Raw genomic sequence first — 22,352 nt, forward strand, 5'->3', positions numbered from 1 at the left:
TTTATGGGATATATTGGAGTGCCAACAGAAGAAGCTCGTCAAAGGTAAGGCATGAATTATATTTTTATTTCTGCGTTTTGTGTCGCGTCGGGAGGGTTGAAATATGACGGTCTGTGATTGTTAGCTGGGGTGCTATCCTCGGATAATAGCATTGTTTGCTTTCGCCGTAAAGCATTTTTGAAATCTGACACGTTGGCTGGATTCACAACAAGTGTAGCTTTAATTTGTTATATTGAATGTGTGATTTCATGAAAGTTTCATTTTTATAGTAATTTATTTGAATTTGGCGCATTTTCACTGGATGTTGGCCAGGTGGGACGCTACCGTCCCACATATCCCAGAGAGGTTTTAAGAGGGTATGAACGATGCTGAATGGGTGTGGACAAAGAAGAGCTATCCAGTAGGTTTATCAAAAGTATTCAAGGGCCATTTTCTCAAAAGTGGGATTACAAGTTTATCAATTTTCTAAGCAGAATTACTCCCATTTTTTCTCAACTTTAGTCTATAATATACCATTTTCTAGCTCTGAGTCCCTACTTTTATCCAATGTAAAAAACACCATTTCAAATATTGCTACTTAAATCCGAATTGAGCTGGTCGGTCACGTGATATCAGATTTCTTATTCTTGTCAATAGGGGGGCGCTATTTTCACTTTGGAAATAATCGTGCCCAATTTAAACGGCCTCGTACTCTATTCTAGATCATACAATATGCATATTATTATTACTATTGGATAGAAAACACTCTCAAGTTTCTAAAACTGTTTGAATTATATCTGTGAGTAAAACAGAACTCATTTGGCACTTCCAGACAGGAAGTGAAAATTCTGAAAATGGGGCTCTGTTTCAGGGCCTGCCTATTCAAATGGCTTATATTTATCGATATACATGCACTTCATACACCTTCCACTAGATGTCAACAGGCAGTGGAAGGTGGAATGGGGTGTCTAGCTTGATCTGAGGTCAAACAAGAGCTTTTGGAGTGGCAGGTCAGGAATTTCCTTTCTCTACCAAGGCTCACGAAGCACCTCGATATTGTCTTCTGATAAGCGTTCGGTTTACACGGCGAATATCTCCGTTTTATCAGATTATTCAACGTTTATTGGGACTTTTGGAGTTTTCCGTTCTTTGCGTTAAGAGAAAATGGGAACGTCATCAACATTGGCTAGCATTGTGGCGCGAATTCGACAGAAGAAAAGGACATTCTAAAACCAAACAACGATTTATTCTGGACCAAGGACTCCTTGTACAAGATTCTGATGGAAGCTCAGCAAAAGTAAGAACAATTTATGATGTTATTTCGTATTTCTGTGGAAAATGTTGATTCCTATTCTCTGCCGTTTTGGCGAGCGCTGTCTCGCAATAACGCAAGCTGTTTGTTATGGTAAAGTTATTTTTAAAAAATCTAACACGGCGGTTGCATTAAGAACCAGTGTATCTTTCATTTGCCATACAACAAGTATTTTTATGTAAAGTTTATGATGAGTTCTTTGGTCAGATTAGGTGAGTGTCCAAAATATCTCTGGAGATTCTGGTGAATCGATGCTACGTATTCACAATGTATAATCAGGATTTGTAGCTCTAAATATGCACATTTTCGAACAAAACATAAGTGTATTGTATAACCTGATGTTATAAGACTGTCATCTGATGAATTTGTTCAAGGTTAGTGATTAATTTTATCTCTATTTTGTCAGTTTTGTGCAAACTATTTTTGCGGGGATTAAATTGCGTTGTGTGTTTGGCTACTGTAGTGAGCTAATAGAAATATATATTGTGTTTGCTGTAAAACACTTAAAAATTCGGAATAATTGTCTGGATTCACAAGATGTTTATCTTTCATTTGCTGTACACCATGTATTTTTCATAAATGTTTTATGATGAGTATTTAGGTATTTCACGTTGCTCTCTGTAATTATTCTGGCTGCTTCGGTGCTATTTGTGATGGTAGCTGCAATGGAAAACTATGATTTATTCCTCAAATATGCACATTTTTCGAACAAAACATAAATGTATTGTATAACATGTTATAAGACTGTCATCTGATGAAGTTGTTTCTTGGTTAGTGACTAATTATATCTCTATTTGGTCGGTTTTGTGATAGCTACCTATGCGGTAGAAACATGGTGAAAATATGCGGTTGAGTCTTTGGCTATTGTGGTTAGCTAATAGAAATACATATTGTGTTTTCGTTGTAAAACATTTTAAAAATCGGAAATGATGGCTGGATTCACAAGATGTTTATCTTTCATTTGCTGTATTGGACTTGTGATTTCATGAAAATTATATTATATGATATCCCTGTCCCGTTAGGCTAGGCTATGCTAGTCAGCTTTTTTGATGAGGATGCTCCCGGATCCGGGATGGGTATCACGGAAAGTTTTAAAAAATCAATCATTTCTAAAAACCTGATTTTGCTTTGTCATTATGGGGTATTGTGTGTAGCTTGATGAGGGGGAAAACAACACTTTTAATCAATTTTAGAATGAGGCAGCTTATTAACAAAATGTGGAAAAAGTGAAAGGGTCTAAATGTATTATTATTTAACCTTTCTTTAACTAGGCAAGTCAGTTAAGAACAAATTCTTATTTACAATGATAGCCTAACCCGGACGACGCTGAGACAATTGTGTGCCTCCCAATCACGGCCGAATGTGACGCAGCCTGGATTGGAACCAGGTACTGCAGTGACGCGTCTTGCACTGAGATGCAGTGTCTTAGACCACTGCACCACTCAGGATTCTGAATTGCGCAGTAAATACTTTCTGATGCACTGTAAATTAGATTTTTCTGTATTTAATCTTCAATCATTTTGCAAACATTTCTAAAAACATGTTTTCCCTTTGTCATTATGTGTTATTGTGTGTAGATGGGTGGAATTCAGGCTGTAACGCAATAAACTGTAGAATAAGTCAAGGGGTATGAATACTTTCTGAAGGCACTGTAAGAGCGAGGAGTGTAATTCGACCAGATAAAAAATGTATCTGGGCCTGCTCTACCTAGCATTTTTCATTACCTTTATAACTACAGTATTATTTTAATTGGCCTATTCGGCTGTAATTATTTAGCCTACCCCACCCACAGTAGCCAATATCTAGTTTATATTCTACTTTCTAACATTAGGATATGTAGTTTCTATTTTAAAGGAATTCAAATCTATTAACGAATGTTTTAGGTAGGAAAGACATAGGCTACAGTAAAATGTATTTGAATTTTTCTTGGAATAGAAGCACCATAATAGAAATTCAATCCTGTCTCGGTGCTCTGCGGACAATTGCTTCGACCTCATGGCTTGGTTTTTGCTCTGACACGCACTGTCAACTGTGGGATCTTCTATAGACAGGTGTGTGCCTTTCCAAATCATGTCCAATCAATTGAATTTACCACAGGTGGACTCCAATCAAGTTGTTGAAACAACACATGTATGATCAATGGAAACAGGATGCACCTGCGCTCAATTTCCAGTCTCATAGCAAAGGGTCTGAATACTTATCTAAATAATGTATTTCTGTTTAGTTTTTTTGAATAAATGTGCAAAATAAAAAAATACAACCCTTTTCGCTTTGTCATTATGGGGAATTGTGTGTAGATTGATGCGGGGGATTAAAACAATTGAATCAATTTTAGGATAAGGCTGTAATGTAACAAAATGTGGCAAAAGTCAAGGGGTCTGAATACATTCCGAATGTGTGGGCATGTGGACTCAGCAGACCAAAAAAATAAAAACATAAAGCATGGCGCGGCTGTGCCTTTTTAGGGCTTCTTAGCTCAAACTCCTCTCCTAATGTGCATTATGTCATTATACATACATTGAAGAAAGACTGACAGTTAAGTACTGTGGTCAGTTTGTATTACCTTATAAATTAAAGTATAGTGGCTGTTGGGTGTCTAATTTGGGAGAGAGGGTCCACCGAGAGACTGAAATGGGATCAGTGGAGGCACCACACACGCCTAAGAGAAGTGTCTGATGCCCTCTCAGTCACCCCATCCCAATCCCCTGGCTAAAGCCCCTCTCCATTCTCACCAATAACCACCATTGAATCTTTGTTATTATGACAAGCAAGGTATAATAATGATTAAACATAATTTCTTATCTGTCCAGAACTCTTATTCATTTTACAATGGGTTTGCAAGTCACACAAAAAAAGCATTGTAGTATATAATTAAGTCCTTCCTTCTCACTCTATCCCAAACCAAATCCATCCCTCTCCACCACCCCTCCCGGTTCTCCCCCCTTTACCCCACCCAAGCTTATTCCAACCTCACATTTTTACTTTTTACTCACCCTTTTTGCCAAACAAACATAGCTTGTTCCACCCTCCCATCCATACCCACCCTTGCGCCCCCAAGCCAAGCTTATCACCACCTCCCATACATGTCCTCTCTTACCCACCCAGGGCAAGTTTATCCCAACTTCCATCTTTTTCAGACACGTCTACACCCCTCTCTACATCTACTTACTCATCCATTCTCCTTCATTCACACACAACACACACTGAGTGTACAAAACATTAAGGACACCTGCTCTTTGCATGACAGACTGACCAGGTGAAAGCTATTATCCCTTATTGATTTCAATCAGTGTAAATGAAGGGGTGGAGACAGGCTACAGAAGGATTTTTAAGCCTAGAGACAATTGAGACATGGATTGTGTAAGTGTGCCATCCAGAAGGTGAATGGGCAAGTCGAAATATTTAAGTTCCTTTGAACAGGGCTTGGTAGTAGGTGCCGGGCATACCGGTTTGTGTACAGAACTACAACGCTGCTGGGTTTTTCATGTTCAACAGTTTCCCGTGTGTATCAAGAATGGTCCACCACCCAAACAACATCCAGCCAACTTGAAACAACGGTGGGAGCATTGGAGTCAACATGGGAATGCTTTTGACACCTTGTGAGTCCATGCCCTGATGAATTGAGGCTGTTCTGAGGTCAAAAGTGGGGGATGGGGGGGACTCAATATTCCTAATGTTTGGTATACTCAGTGTATACCCATATGCACATACACACACCCACTCACACCCTCTCTCCCACACACCCACAGAACAATTATTGACAATTAGTAACATACATGCTATATTTCCCATTTTATATTGTGTTTTGATGTCCATGTATCTCATTGGCATCGGCTAATTCCAACCCTACTTCCTAAAGAAGAACAGCTACTTGGGGACAATAGAGTCTAGATTGTATTGGGGGGAGGGGGAAAGAATATTGTCTGAACTTACAATAAACTGGTCTTGGGCATCACTGTATGTAGCCTAGTATGCTTATCACTTTTTTCAGCTTCTTCCTCTCCGCAGGGCATTGGGCTCTCAACTGGAAAGGTTTCCTGCAACCTGTTCAGGGCTTCATTGGCGCATGTGAACTTCATCCTCTGTGTTCCCTTCCATACCCACAGCACTGCCGGGAATCGGAATTGAGTCTTGATTCCTTTTTCCTCCAGTGACTGTTTGAACGGAAGGAATTGCTTACGTTTTTCCCTCAGTTTAGCAGACAGTTCCTGGATGAATCAAATGGACTGGCCATGGATTTTATTCTCCTTTCCCCCTTGTCTTCAGAATGTTGACTTTGGTCCCATAGTTTCACAGCTTATAGATTACCATGCAAGGGTATTTAGCGTTCTTCTGTTTCATGCCGATCTGATGGCATCGCTCCAGATCCTCCGGTGATACATCCAGGCCAAGCTCCTCCGATAGTTTGTGTTCCTTTTTGGGTACTTTTGGTTTTGGGTTGCTTTGGGTACTTTTGGGTTGTTTTGGATACCTGTTTTGGATACCTAAATCACCCCCTAATTTTTGGTTGTTCTGCGTATCTGTTTTGGGTACCTGTTTTGGGTTGTTTGGGGTGATTTAGTAGGACCCCGTATCATGAGCATGACAAAAATAATTATCCAAAGATTTAGCTTGGTCACACATTACAGCACCAGCTTTGCAAAAGCACTTGCCCAAATTATTATTTTGACAGCATACCATGGCATTATCCGTTTTCTCCCCTTTCAAGCCTAATCAGTATGTAATCTAGGCAAACTGAGAGCCGCTAAAATGCTGCAATCTGTTAATTAAGACGATTAACATCTTTCATCCAAAATTATCTTTGCACTTGAAAAAACAATGGGAGCAGTGCAAGGCGGGGACTGTGGGGGCACAGCAGGTAGGGCGGGGTGGGGATAGGGGTTCCCAGAATACTAATGATGAAACGCATCCATTCCAATGGAATGTATATTGTTCAAGCGCCACCGCTGATATTAAAGGACAGCAGCTAATAAGAGAGGGGAACATGGCTGAAACTTCTGGTCTGTCTGGTGTAGCATTCAGATATCAGATAACTAATTATATACAGGTACAGGGCCATCTTCCACATTGTCCTCTCGTCTACTCTCTCTCTTTCAGACCAACTTTTAAACAGACTTAAAAGGAATAAATATGTCTATTGATCGTTGATGATTGCATTTCCAAAACTGTTTGAGGCAAATACTATATTGGCTCATTGGCAGAATTCCAAAAAGTACACAGTCTTACTAACTTTATCTCGCTGCCCCTCCCTTTCTCTGGACAGGTGAATGTGTTCCTGTCCTTTGTGGTTCCCATGGTAGCCATATCTGCTCTGAACGGGGTCATCGCCAGTCAGTTGCTGCGTATGTTCAGAGAGACGAAGCAGGACACCCGCATCTGCATCATTGAAGGCAACCCTACCATGCTGAGTATCGCTGTGGAGCCAAACCGCACACAGTCGCTGCGTCATGGAGTCATGGTTCTACGTGAGTATACAATGCTCACTTGTGTACACATACAAGCACGCACGCACACACACACACACAGCTATGAAGAGTTAAACACAAGACTATTCCTTTTAACTGGCAGAAATGCTTAAACAGGTATGTGCAGTTGAAGTCGGAAGTTTACATACAGTTAGGTTGAAGTCATTAAAACTCGTTTTTCAACCACTCCAGAAAGGTATTGTTAATGAACTATAGTTTTGGCAAGTCGGTTAGGACATCTACTTTGTGCATGACAAGTAATTTTTCCAACAATTGTTTACAGACAGATTATTTCACTTATAATTCACTGTATCACAATTACAGTGGGTCAGAAGTTTACATACACTAAGTTAACTGTGCCTTTAAACAGCTTGGGAAATTCTAGAAAGTGATGTCATGGCATTAGAAGCTTCTGATAGGCTAATTGACTTCATTTTAATCAATTGGAGATGTACCTGTGGATGTATTTCATGGCCTACCTTCAAACTCAGTGCCTCTTTGCTTGACATCATGGGAAAATCTAAAGAAATCAGCCAAGACCTCAGAAAATAAATTGTAGGCCTCCACAAGTCTGGTTCCTCCTTGGGAGCAATTTCTAAATGCCTGAAGGTACCACGTTCATCCGTACAAACAATCGTACGAAAGTATAAACACCATGGGACCATGCAGCCGTCATACCGCTCAGGAAGGAGACACGTTCTGTCTCCTAGAGATGAACGTACTTTGGTGCGAAAAGTGCAAAACAATCCACAGAACAACAGCAAAGGACCTTGTGAAGATGCTGGAGGAAACAGATACAAAAGTATCTATATTCACAGTAAATCGAATCCTACATCAACATAACCTGAAAGGCCTCTCAGCAAGGAAGAAGGCACTGCTCCAAAACCGCTAATAAAAAAGCCAGACTATGGTTTGCATCTGCACATGGGGACAAAGATCGTACTTTTTGGAGAAATGTCCTCTGGTCTGATGAAACAAAAATAGAACTGTTTGGCCATAATGACCATCGTTATGTTTGGAGGAAAAAATTGTAAGTAGCCTTGCACGAGCAGTAACAGCTCATAGGAACAGTAGTATGTCCTATTTCTGTAGTGTGAGCCGGCTTGATGTACAAGTACCACCTCTGGACAGGATGCTAGTCTTTCACAGGGCCTTACCCCCTATCTATCTACTTAATGCTGAATGCCAAGCAAAAACACATCAGGGCCCATTTTTACAGTCTTTGGTATGACTCGGCCAGGGATCAAACTCCCAACCTTCCAATCTTAGACACACTAACCATAAGGCCACACTGAGTTGATTGATATAATGGCGTACTGGAGCTATAAAGAGTACATTTATCCAAGGATGCCAAAGTAGTCCTCCTTCCCATGACAAATGTGCGTAAAGATGTATAAAAGAACAGATGCCGGCCCATCCAGCCTGAGCCTCACTCTTCATATCTCTAAGCACTACTGATTTCACTCGCAGTCTATTTAGGGACACACTCTCTAAGAGAGAACCTGCAGCCAAATCTACTACCTGAATAAATCCTTTCCATTACATTTACATTTACATTTAAGTCATTTAGCAGACGCTCTTATCCAGAGCGACTTACAAATTGGTGCATTCACCTTATGACATCCAGTGGAACAGCCACTTTACAATAGTGCATCTAAATCTTTTAAGGGGGGGGGGGGGGGGTGAGAAGGATTACTTTATCCTATCCTAGGTATTCCTTAAAGAGGTGGGGTTTCAGGTGTCTCCGGAAGGTGGTGATTGATTCCGCTGTCCTGGCGTCGTGAGGGAGTTTGTTCCACCATTGGGGGGCCAGAGCAGCGAACAGTTTTGACTGGGCTGAGCGGGAACTGTACTTCCTCAGTGGTAGGGAGGCGAGCAGGCCAGAGGTGGATGAACGCAGTGCCCTTGTTTGGGTGTAGGGCCTGATCAGAGCCTGGAGGTACTGAGGTGCCGTTCCCCTCACAGCTCCGTAGGCAAGCACCATGGTCTTGTAGCGGATGCGAGCTTCAACTGGAAGCCAGTGGAGAGAGCGGAGGAGCGGGGTGACGTGAGAGAACTTGGGAAGGTTGAACACCAGACGGGCTGCGGCGTTCTGGATGAGTTGTAGGGGTTTAATGGCACAGGCAGGGAGCCCAGCCAACAGCGAGTTGCAGTAATCCAGACGGGAGATGACAAGTGCCTGGATTAGGACCTGCGCCGCTTCCTGTGTGAGGCAGGGTCGTACTCTGCGGATGTTGTAGAGCATTAGCTAGGTTTTCATCTAATCGGTGACAAATTTTCATGCGAATATCCCAAAATCTGCATAAAGAAAATCGCCCACAGTGGCGTTTCCACCAAACAGACTTGTTACAGATAAAAATCAGTGCGTGAGGATGTAGTGCACACAAACTGTACTTTTTCGCTTAAGTTTTCATGTACTGAATAAAAATCTGAAGTTCAATGTGTTTCCATCGCATTTTCAACTCTACTTAAGAGTTTTGTCACAAAAACTCTGGTCTTGGCACGTGCGTGTATAACAAAATATGTTATAATTGAGATTCTTCAAAGTAGCCACCCTTTGCCTTGATGACAGCTTTGCACACGCTTGGCATTCTCTCAACCATCTTCATGAGGCATGCTTTTCAAACAGTCTTGAAGGAGTTCCCACATATGCCGAGCACTTGTTGGCTGCTTTTCCTTCACTCTGCGGTCCAACTCACCCCAAACCATCTCAATTGGGTTGAGGTTGGGTGATTGTGGAGGCCAGGTCATCTTCCTTTATTATTTTCCCCTAGCCCTACCAAGATGGCGTAGCAGTGAAGACGTGTTTTTGTTCGTCCTCTCGTGTACTTTTATATTTTTCTTTTTTGTATATATTTTATTTTCACTCTTTTCCATTTTAATTCGATACCTTCCGATAACCTGCCTCACCCAATGTGATACGGAATCGCTATTATTTTTTATTTTAGAACACATTCAAGAACCACCAGAAGCTAATTAGCTATAAGCTATTTAGTCATTGTTAGCCACTGCTAGCGGCTTTTACCTTCTGCACAGATACCAGCCCTGTTTATTAGCCTGGATAATACTCGCCAATCTACCAGTATTGGACTATCTCTCCACTACAACTCCGGATTCCTGCCGTAATCCCTGGACCACCACTTCTGATCTTCACAGCTAGCTAGTGGCTAACGCCCCTGCCACGAAGGTAGCTCCAGTTAGCCGTGAGCCAGGCGCATCTCCCGGCTAGCAAACTAAATTCTACAATACCTCTTTCGCCATCTGGCTTAGATCCTCTGTCGACCCGGCGCCCCGCCGCACCACCACGACTGGTCTGCCGACGAATACTCCATCCGCTGTGCCTTCAACCGGGCTCCGTCGAAGCAGACGCTCCTACTAGCCCCGGGCTACTAACTTTAAACGCTGTGTCGCCCGCGTGCTAGCGTAGTGGCAACTACTCCGCGGCTTCCCTGTTCCATCTACTGCTGCCCCCTGGACACTATGATCACTTGGCTACATAGCTGATGCCTGCTGGACTGTCCATTAATTCACGGTACTCCATTCTGTTTATTTTTTTTATCTGTCGGCCCCAGCCGCGAACTCAGGCTCTGGGTGTAGTTATTCCGACCCTCTCTGCCTAGTCATCGCCATTTTACCTGCTGTTGTTGTGTTAGCTGTTAGCTGATTAGCTGTTGCTGTCTCACCTGTTGTCTTAGCTAGCTCTCCCAATCAATACCTGCGATTACTTTATGCCTCGCTGTATGTCTCTCTCAAATGTCAATATGCCTTGTATACTGTTGTTCAGGTTAGTTATCATTGTTTTAGTTTATAATGGAGCCCCTAGTTCCACTCTTCATACCTCTGACACCTCCTTTGTCCCACCTCCCACACATGCGGTGACCTCACCCATTATAACCAGCATGTCCAGAGATACAATCTCTCTTATCATCACCCGGTGCCTGGGCTTACCTCCGCTGTACCCGCACCCCACCATACCCCTGTCTGTACATTATGCCCTGAATCTATTCTACCACGCCCTGAAATCTGCTCCTTTTATTCTTTGTCCCCAACGCTCTAGGCGACCAGTTTTGATAGCCTTTAGCCGCACCCTCATCCTACTCCTCCTCTGTTCCTCGGGTGATGTGGAGGTAAACCCAGGCCCTGCATGTCCCCAGGCACCCTCATTTGTTGACTTCTGTGATCGAAAAAGCCTTGGTTTCATGCATGTCAACATCAGAAGCCTCCTCCCTAAGTTTGTTTTACTCACTGCTTTAGCACACTCTGCCAACCCTGATGTCCTTGCCGTGTCTGAATCCTGGCTTAGGAAGGCCACCAAAATTTCTGAGATTTCCATACCCAACTATAACATTTTCCGTCAAGATAGAACTGCCAAAGGGGGAGGACTTGCAATCTACTGCAGAGATAGCCTGCAAAGTAATGTCATACTTTCCAGGTCCATACCCAAACAGTTCGAACTTCTAATTTTAAAAATGAATCTCTCCAGAAATAAGTCTCTCACTGTTGCCACCTGCTACCGACCCCCCTCAGCTCCCAGCTGTGCCCTGGACACCATTTGTTAATTGATCGCCCCCCATCTAGCTTCAGAGTTTGTTCTGTTAGGTGACCTAAACTGGGATATGCTTAACACCCCGGCAGTCCTACAATCCAAGCTAGATGCCCTCAATCTCACACAAATCATCAAGGAACCCACCAGGTACAACCCTAAATCCGTAAACATGGGCACCCTCATAGACATTATCCTGACCAACTTGCCCTCCAAATACACCTCTGCTGTCTTCAATCAGGATCTCAGCGATCACTGCCTCATTGCCTGTATCCGCTACGGGTCCGCGGTCAAACGACCACCCCTCATCACTGTCAAACGCTCCCTAAAACACTTCTGCGAGCAGGCCTTTCTAATTGACCTGGCTTGGGTATCCTGGAAGGATATTGACCTTATCCCGTCAGTTGAGGATGCCTGGTCATTCTTTAAAAGTAACTTCCTCACCATCTTAGATAAGCATGCCCCGTTCAAAAAATGCAGAACTAAGAACAGATATAGCCCTTGGTTCACTCCAGACCTGACTGCTCTCGACCAGCACAAACATCCTGTGGCGGACTGCAATAGCATTGAATAGTCCCCGCGATATGCAACTGTTCAGGGAAGTCAGGAACCAATACTCGCAGTCAGTCAGGAAAGCAAAGGCTAGCTTTTTCAAGCAGAAATTTGCATCCTGTAGCTCTAACTCCAAAAAGTTCTTGGACACTGTAAAGTCCATGGAGAACAAGAGCACCTCCTCCCAGCTGCCCACTGCACTGAGGCTAGGTAACACGGTCACCACCGATAAATCCATGATAATCGAAAACTTCAACAAGCATTTCTCAACGGCTGGCCATGCCTTCCACCTGGCTACTCCAACCTCGGCCAACAGCTCCGCCCCCCCCGCAGCTACTCGCCCAAGCGTCCCCAGCTTCTCCTTTACCCAAATCCAGATAGCAGATGTTCTGAAAGAGCTGCAAAACCTGGACCCATACAGATCAGCTGGGCTTGACAATCTAGACCCTCTATTTCTGAAACTATCCGCCGCCATTGTCGCAACCCCTATTACCAGCCTGTTCAACCTCTCTTTCATATCGTCTGAGATCCCCAAGGATTGGAAAGCTGCCGCGGTCATCCCCCTATTTAAATGGGGAGACACCCTGGACCCAAACTGTTACAGACCTATATCCATCCTATATCCATCCTGCCCTGCCTATCTAAGGTATTCGAAAGCCAAGTTAATAAACAGATCACTGACCATCTCGAATCCCACCGTACCTTCTCCGCTGTGCAATCCGGTTTCCGAGCCGGTCACGGGTGCACCTCAGCCACGCTCAAGGTACTAAATTATATCATAACCGCCATCGATAAAAGACAGTACTGTGCAGCCGTCTTCATCGACCTGGCCAAGGCTTTCGACTGTCAATCACCATATTCTTATCGGCAGACTCAGCCTCGGTTTTTCTGATGACTGCCTTGCCTGGTTCACCAACTACTTCTCAGACAGAGTTCAGTGTGTAAAATCGGAGGGCATGTTGTCCGGTCCTCTGGTAGTCTCTATGGGGGTACCACAGGGTTCAATTCTCGGGCCGACTCTTTTCTCTGTATACATCAATGATGTTGCTCTTGCTGCGGGCGATTCCCTGATCCACCTCTACGCAGACGACACCATTCTGTATACTTCTGGCCCTTCCTTGGACACTGTGCTATCTAACCTCCAAACGAGCTTCAATGCCATACAACACTCCTTCCATGGCATCCAACTGCTCTTAAACGCTAGTAAAACCAAATGCATGCTTTTCAACCGTTCGCTGCCTGCACCCGCCCGCCCGACTAGCATCACCACCCTGGACGGTTCCGACCTAGAATATGTGGACATCTATAAAAACCTAGGTGTCTGGCTAGACTGTAAACTCTCCTTCCAGACTCATATTAAACATCTCCAATCCAAAATAAAATCAAGAATCGGCTTTCTATTTCGCAACAAAGCCTCCTTCACTCACGCCGCCAAACTTACCCTAGTAAAACTGACTATCGATCCTCGACTTCGGCGATGTTATATATAGTTTAACCATAATATTTGCGGTATTATTTGTTCTGTCTTTTCTGGTGGATTAAACTGAAATTGCAACCAACTTTCTATCACTTGTTGTAAAAATAGTGATATTTTGGAGATGATTTCAATAAAAAAAATGAAAGTGAGATATTGTAATCTGAATAAAGGGAAAAGGGCCATTCTTGAACATGGGGTGAGACATTCTTTCTAATCTGCTGGAGAACCAGTTTGGATTTAAGTATGACTTTTGTATGACTGAAGCCTTTAGTGAGAGGTCTAATGCTTTAATATTTAATAATTTCTTCCCTCGGAATTCATATTCATTATATAAATAGGCCTGTTTAATTTTGTCTTGCTTGCCGTTCCAAATAACATGTAATATTTTTAGCTCATATAATAAAAGAACAGGTTGCTAGGTGTAGGCAAGGACACAAGCAAATAGGTAAACTGGGATACGACTAAAGAGTTAATCAGGGTGATTTTTTTCTTCTCACAAATAGACAGGTATTTTTCTTTCCATGGTAGAAAGATCTTATCTATTTTTAAACTTTCTATTCAAATGTATTGTAGTGAGATAATTTCTTTTGGGATATGTATACCGAGTATGTCCACATCACCGTCAGACCATTTTATTGGTAATGTACAAGTTATTTTTTTTTGTGATCCAATACGTAATATAGTACATTATAATACACTGAGGCTGTTCAGGGATCCAAATTGTGGATTTAAAATAAAACATGAACCATCAGCGTACAATGACACCTTTGTTTTTAAGCCCCTTGATATTATTGTTGGATCTGATTTTAATAGCTAAGATTTTGATGGCCATAATAAATAGATATGCCGATAGTGGACAACCTTGTTTTACTCCTCTTTGACAGTTTAATACTTTCGGAGAAGTAGTGATTATTTACTATTTTACAACTTGAGTTACTATAGATAACTTTAACCCATTGTATAACATATTCTCCAAAATGTATAAATTCCAGGCATACTTTATCAAAAGCCTTTTCAAAGTCCGCTATGATCACCAAGCCTGGTTTCCCAGATTTTTCATAGTGTTCTAATTGTTTCCAATACTTATTTTATATTATCATAATTTTTTTTCTAAGTTATGACGTTACTCACCTAAAAACTGTGGATGGAAATGTGGTTAATGAAGTACCAAAAAGGAGAATAGGATCTCACAGCTTCTCCATCTGCTGTGGCTAGTTGGGTAGACACATGACCAAAGTCTTCAAAGGACAAGTTAACCTCCTTCAACTCCTGATTACCATAATAATAGGATGGAGTTGTTTCTTTATGCCTGGCATCAGGCTGTCAGCATTATTAGCGCAATGCCTCCTCCTCCTAGAGGGGAAGACGGACGGACGCCACTGTGATTACATGCACTTGAAACAGTAGTGGACCATAATCATCAGCCTCTGTCCTCTTAGTGAACTAGCTGCCCACTGATAAATACATGCAAAGGGAATCTTTCTGAAAAACTGCCATATAGTAGTAGGACAAGGCCATTACTGTTGGCACTTAACCTCAGTGACAGCACTCAGTGACAGCACTCAGAGTTCCACTCAAACTGATGCAACTGGCTTGTTTTGGTAACAGACATTAACCTCCCCTGCACACACTAGCTCATGCCTGTCACTCCTGCCTCTGATCAATCATGACAGAAAAAATGGAAAGGCCCATTCTTAATTTAATGGCAATCATAGAGTGGACTTAATGTGTGTGTATGAGAGAGTGTATGTGCGCGTTCAGAAATGAACCAACCCTGGAGTAAATCAGAGGGTTTAATCACTGTGACAGTATTATCCCGTCTGTCCAAGCTGAGTCACTGAGAAATTACTGTTTTACTCTTTCATGTTTATTTGCTCTGTGTTAATGTTTAAGTGTGTGTCTTTGCACCCCTGCTGCTTCATGTTGCTAACGGCTGGATGGTGGGGTTAAATAGACTTTGATCAGAGCCACAGTGGAGCTCCACGTGGAGACAGACGGCGCTTTGACTCACAAAACTAGAGCGAGATGCCCTTTCTTCCCGCTCTATCATCTCTTTCATGTGCTAATAAGCCAACATGATATCACATGCCATTTGTAAAGGTAAGACAATGAAACTTGCAGCATTCATAGACTAAAAGCACTCTTCGCAGAACTCTGTATTGTAGAATTTCCAGGGAAATATGTGTCTCGCAAGGAATTCCACCACTGACCCATTGGATAAAATTCCATACAGTCCAACATAGTTCCTGTAACAACTGATTGTCCATTGTGAAAGCATATGTGCAGACATGCAAGTTTGCTAATTAGACACAGTTTTGTTACCTTGACCATAAGATAGACCCACATACACAGAAAGACTGGGTGCACACATCCATATCTGTATACTACTGTATATTCTGTGAACTTGATCCAGGATTTGATAGCACTGCTAGCTGATAATCATAACAGTTATCACAATTTCATTCATCCTCTGAGATTCAAGTTTTGTAATTGTCCTCGCTATTAGATCATCAAGGACAATAAAACAAATATAGGAATGAATTGGAAAGACATGTTAATTGTGATTCACAGATACAATAAGCTTGACCATAATAAGGCTCCAGCATCTCTAATCATCCTTTATGGTCCATGACTAAAGCCAGGGCTCTGATTCAACCAGGTTAAGATGCAGCTTTCAGGGCGTCACTGACACTGCCTAATAGACACCCATCTGAGGTAACGTTTCAACCCTTGCAAATATCCAATTAAAATAGTTAAATTATTTTTTAATTTGGACCCCAGATCAGCGCTCGCTTAAACTAATCTTGGCACTGAGAACTTCTCATGTGTGACATCACATCTGTCACAAGAGACTAGTAAAAACAGCAAACTGGATTTTAAAATGTAAACTCATAACGTATAGGGACAAACTTTTCTGCTCTGTTTCACACAAATGTTTAACTGCTTCCACGGACCACATCAGGGTGGTCATTGTGTGGGTGTCCAGACTGAGGAAGAGAGATTGGCTTGGACTGAGAGCAGGAGTGAAACCGCCAGCCTGTAATGTACTCATCATGACAAAATGTGACCGACAGAAAAACAAATGTAAAGAAGAAACAAAGGATGTCTCCATGCAACTGATGTACTCCCACAGCAAAAAAGAAACATTTAAGACTATGGAAAAGGACAAATTCACACATCATGGTTGTCACATCTACTCCCGCTCTTTCCCTCTGGCGTTCGGCGTAGCCGGAATACTAACCCCGGTCCTGGGATCCATCACTACGCACACCTGGCATCAATCATTACACACACCTGCACGTCATCATCAGACACACCTGGACTCCATTACCTCACTTATTACCACCTCTATAACTGGCACTCCCTTAGATTCTTTCCCCAGTCAGTATTGTTCCTGTGTTTATGCGTAGGCTAGTGTTATGTTGTCTCGTTCCAAGTTTGTTGTTTTATTAACAGTTTCACCTGCTTCTCGACTCTTAGCATCTCCGTTACAATGGTGGTGTTATCAATAAATATCATGGAATCTGTTCAATTTCTGAATTGACTGGCATCGATGTGGAATTGACTCAAATTCCAAGAGACAATGGTCTGATTATGAGGAAAAGTTGTTTTGAATTGCATTGAACATACTTGGTAATTTGTTACACCTTTGCTGGCTATCATCACATTAGAAAGGATGTTCTGTTCAAAGAGACCATTACAAAGTACACAGATGCTACACCTCCCTTTTTAAAACCTCCCTCAATAAAATGTAGTCTTTGACCACACATACCCATGTCAATGTCCCAGTTTAGGCCCATGTCCCACAGAACCTGGATAGGGAAGATGGGGAAGGTGATCCCTATGGCCCTACAGTCCCTGACAAACTTGAGGAAGGGGTCGATACGGAAAAAGAGCTGGGTGATGATGAAGTCGGCCCCGGCGTCTACTTTCTCCTTCAGATGTCTCAGGTCCTCGTCGTAGCTCTCCGTGGCCGGTGGGGTTAATTGCCACAATGAAAGGGTTTTAATGCTCAATTCGTGTGTGTTTGAGTTTATATAGATCACATTTGTGACCTGTTTCAAGAAACTAGGCGTATGTCACGTCACTACTTCACAGGAGAGGCATTTTAATGTTTTTTATTCAGAAAATGCCTTCTTGAACATGTGAACTTTCATGTGCCTTAATAACAAACGTGTATGCCATTTGTAAATATGAATACAATTGTTAAATTACGAGCCTAGTTGGTTTAGCCACGGAAAAAGGCAGGGACCTTCCAGCTAGCCATTATTGGTTGAAATAATGGATGGGCTGGACATGCCGAGAGATGAGTTCGGATTGGCCTGCCATGTAGCGCGCTTCTTTCTATAACACGAGCTGCTCAGTATTTGTAGATAATCCTTGTTACCGCAGCTTTTTTGAAAGATATAAAGTTTGCCATGGAAAACTGCAAAAGTGTTGCTTCAGCTCTCAACAACATCGCTGCGCAGAATTTAGCAGGCGCTATCGACAAAGAGCCGTGGGAAAATGTATGATAGACCACTTTCTGCACACGGTCAGTGTGAACTGGAGCAACTTGACACAACAACGGGCCAGGTAGCCTAATGTAGCGGCAGGTAGCCTAGTGGTTAGAGCGTTGGGCCAGTAACCAAAAGGTTTCTGGATTGAATCCTCAAGCTGACAAGGTAAAAATCTGTCGTTCTGCCCCTGAACAAGGCAGTTGTTCCCCGGTAGGCCGTCATTGTAAATAAGAGTTTGTTCTTAACCGACTTGCTTAGAAAGTAAAGTAAATATTTTTCAAACCTAAAAACCGGCTGTAGCTATCTACAAACCAAAACGGAAAAACACGCTGCCGTGAAGCGTTCAGCCATGTATACGGGTAACAGGCTAGCTACATTTTCAGATATTATACATGTCTAATTTTGTCAGAAAGTCATTTCATTGCAAGTTAAAGCATACTGTTCGCTAGCTAGCGAGCGTTAGCCAGGTGTGTCTGGGGGTGATTATGGCCATCTTTTATATTTCATGAACATGTGTACAGTATCAGTCAATAGTTTGGACACACCTACTCATTCCAGGGTTTTTCTTTATTTTTATTATTTTTTACATTGTAGAATAATAGTGAAGACCTCAAAACTATGAAATAACACATATGGAATCATATGGGGCGGTAGGCTCACGTCACTAGGCAGCTCACGGATGCGTTTCCCTTTTGTAATACATTATTATTTTCAAGGCCTGCCACATCCGACGAGCATCAGAGCCGGCGTACTAGAATTTGATCTTAGTCCTGTATTGACGCTTTGCCTGTTTGATTGGTCGTCGGAGGTCATAGCGTTATTTTTCATAAGCGTCCGAATTAGTGTCCGGCTCCTTGAAAGCAGCAGCTCTAGCCTTTAGCTCAGTTGCCTGTAATCCATGGCTTCTAGTGTGGATATGTACGTACGGTCACTGTGGGGACGACATCATCGATGCACTTATTAATGAAGCCGGTGACTGATGTGGTAAACTCCTCTATGTTTTCGGATGAATCCCGGAACCTTTTCCAGTCTGCTAGCGTAATAGTCCAGTAGCTTAGCATCTGCTTCATCGGACCACTTCCGTATTGAGCGTGTCACTGGTACTTCCTGCTAGAGTTTTTGCTTGTAAGCAGGAATCAGGAGGATAGAGTTATGGTCAAATTTGCCAAAGGGAGGGCAAGGGAGAGCCTTGTATGTGTTTCTGTGCGTGAAGATCTAGCATGGTGTCGTCTATAGCTGCACAGGTGACATGTTGGTAAAAACATAGAATATTACAGTTCTTCAGGTCCCGTTGATAAAATAGTCTCGAACAGAGGTCATCCAGTTTGTTCTCTAGTGACTGTATGATAGAACGGAGGGTAGAGGCAGTTTATTTGCTTGCCAACATAGTCCAGTCAGGACACCGTCTCCTCTGCCTCTCTTGCGCCGTCGCTTCCTCTTTCAAGTCCTGGGATTAGGGCCTGGTCCGTAGTAAACACTTTGAAGTAGAAATTGTCATCCAAATCGGGGTTAGTGATCTCTTTTCTGATGTCCAGAAGCTGTTTTTGGTTGGCAGAGATATTATGTACAAAAACAGTTAAGATCAGCGTAAAAAAATACAGAAAATAGCAGAATTGGTCAGGAGTCTGTAAAACGGCTGCTATCCACTGCAGCGCCATCTCACCCTGTAACAATCAGTAACAATCAAGCTAATTAGTCTTTGGTTTATTTAGTAGAATGACAATTACCTACAGCGCGGTTCCCCAACTGGCGGTCCGCGGACCGAATTTGGCCTGCGTGTGGCCCCCCAAGTTTTCAGAGCCTTTTTCTTTCTTTTTTCAACCACAGGGAAATCAGCGATTTTTATTTAAGAAATCTGTATTCCCACACATAATTTGAGAGAAGTGATTGTATACAAATGTGAGCAAGGTTCGAAATGATTATGTTTTAGTTAAACATCTGTTAGGGCTTCTTGCAGTCAATTTGCAATTTGCAGTAATTATGTTGCGACCTCCCGACCATCTGCTCAAGAAGAAATCGTCCCGCGGCTGAATCTATTTGATGATCCCTGACCTATAGTATACTGATAATATATTACTGTACTGATATTGTAACTGTGAAAGCAATGTTTGTCTTAGCCTTTCTAGCCCACATTTGTGGCCTGCTGGAGGTCATTTTGCAGGACTCTGGCAGTGCTCCTCCTTGTACAAAGGCGGAGGTAGCGTTCCTGCTACTGGGTTGTTGCCCTCCTACGGCCTCCTCCACGTCTCCTGATGTACTGGCCTGTCTCCTGGTAGCGCCTCCATGCTCTGGACACTACGCTGACAGACACAGCAAACCTTCTTGCCACAGCTCGCATTGATGTGCCATCCTGGATGAGCTGCACTACCTGAGCCACTTGTATGGGTTGTAGACTCCGTCTCATGCTACCACTAGAGTGAAAGCACCGCCAGCATTCAAAAGTGACCAAAACATCAGCCAGGAAGCACAGGAACTGAGAAGTGGTCTGTGGTCACCACCTGCAGAACCACTCCTTTATTGGGGGTGTCTTGCTAATTGCCTATAATTTCCACCTTTTGTCTATTCCATTTGCACAACAGCATGTGAAATTTATTGTCAATCAGTGTTGCTTCCTAAGTAGACAGTTTGATTGACTTGGAGTTACATTGTGTTGTTTAAGTGTTCCCTTTATTTTTTTGAGCAGTGTATATATCCAATAACGTTCCAACCGGAGCATTTCTTCATGTCTGTATAAGTAATGGAACACAAGGCCATATCATGACTAGCGCGCGTGACCAGGAACTAGCATTCTGTCAGACCACTGACTCAAATAGCTGCCATCCGGCCCCACATTACACTAGAGGCTTCATTCCACGTTCTACAGACTGTTGACATTTAGTGGAAGGCGTAGGAAGTGCAAACAGATCCATATATTACAGGGAATTGAATAGGCGATGACTTTAACATCAACCCTTCTCAGAATTATCACTTCCTGTTTGGAAGTTTGCCTGCCAAATTAGTTCTGTTATACTCACAGACATAGTTCAAACAGTTTTAGAAACTTCAGAGTGTTTTCTATCCAATAGTAATCATAATATGCATATATTAGCATCTGGGACAGAGTAGGGGGCAGTTCACTATGGGCACGCGATTCATCCAAAGTGAAAATGCTGCCCGCTATCCCAAACAGGTTTTAAACCCACTGCACCTAATTCAACTGTGCAGGCTTTGATCATGTGTTACCCTGATGACAAAGAGAGATTCACACTGGGTTTGTCCCAAATGGCTTCCTATCACTATAGTGCACTATATAAAGGGATAGGGTACCATTTCAGATGGAGCCTCTGCCTCTGCCTGAATAGTATAACATGTCTTTACCTCTCTCTCTCTCTCTCTCTCTCGGCAGGGGCTGTGGTTGTTGCCTTTGTGGTGTGCTATCTACCATATTATGTACGGCGCCTCATGTACTGTTACGCAGAGTTCACAGAGTGAGTAACATGCAGACATTTCAATGGGTACACATACCAGTAAATTAGTGAACATCCATCAATAAGTGTTTTATATACTTTATTTCATACATAGTACACACACATTGGTTGACTGGTCAGAGAGTCATCCATCAGAGCAGGGTGACAGAGGGGAGCTCAGCCACCCATTCAGAGTAGATGGATCTCCCTGATTTAAATTAGCATCATTTGTCAGAGAGAGTGCAAGCTTTATTTAGCTAAGTCTTTCTCTCGCCAATGTCCAAACGATCGCCTGACTACTCTCAATATATGTTTTTTTAATTGAACCAAATGCACACCATTGAGTAAGTGATTACAGAAGGGAGTTTAAAGCTAATGAAGCACGTCCCAGAAACGATTTTTTAAAAAGCTTCACAGATGGAGAAGGTGGTTGTATATATACTGAGTGTACAAAACATTAGGCACACCTTCCTAATATTGAGTTGCACCCCCTTTTGCCCACAGAACAGCCTCAATTCGTCGGGCATGGACTCTACAAGGTGTTGAAAACGTTCCACAGGGATGCTGGCCTATGTTGACTCCAATGCTTCCCACAGTTGTATCAAGTTGGCTGGATGTCCTTTGGTAGTGGACCATTCTTGGTACACACGGGAAACTGTTGAGCGTGAAAAACCCAGCAGCATTGCAGTTCTTGACACACACAAACCGGTGCGCCTGGCACCTACTACCATGCCCAGTTCAAAGGCACTTCAATATTTTGTCTTGCCCGCTCACCCTCTGAATGGCACACATAAACAATCCATGTCTCAATTGTCTCAAGGCTTAAAAATCCTTCTTTAACCTGTCTTCTCTCCTTCATCTACACTGATTGGAGTGGATTTGACAGGTGACATCAATAAGGGATTATAGCTTTCACCTGGTCAGTTTGTCATGGAATGAGCAGGTGTTCCTTATGTTTTGTACAAGCCTTCTGTAAACAAGGTTTCCCATCTGACATTCTTCAATGGTTTACTTCACCCCTCTATCATCTGAGACCTAATGCTCAATTTAAACACATTTGTCTTAGAGAGGACAGTAGA

General features: G+C 42.7%; 1 protein-coding gene across 4 annotated transcripts in view; it reads left to right on the forward strand.

Moving 5' to 3' along the window:
- LOC139557246 (neurotensin receptor type 1-like) overlaps positions 1-22,352 on the forward strand; it is an 87,033-nt gene that overhangs the window by 39,784 nt on the left and 24,897 nt on the right. Inside the window, exons 2-4 of one of the 4 annotated variants that reach the window (XM_071371783.1) lie at positions 6,555-6,756; positions 21,213-21,294; positions 21,778-21,812. In XM_071371783.1, the coding sequence (XP_071227884.1) occupies positions 6,555-6,756; positions 21,213-21,294; positions 21,778-21,812 (319 nt within the window). Of the gene's footprint in view, positions 1-6,554; positions 6,757-21,212; positions 21,295-21,777; positions 21,898-22,352 lie in introns of all 4 variants that reach the window. The other 3 variants (XM_071371781.1, XM_071371782.1, XM_071371784.1) reach the window with 3 other exon arrangements.

Source organism: Salvelinus alpinus, chromosome 28 (assembly GCF_045679555.1).
Source record: "Salvelinus alpinus chromosome 28, SLU_Salpinus.1, whole genome shotgun sequence".
Classification (NCBI taxonomy): Eukaryota; Metazoa; Chordata; class Actinopteri; order Salmoniformes; family Salmonidae; genus Salvelinus; species Salvelinus alpinus.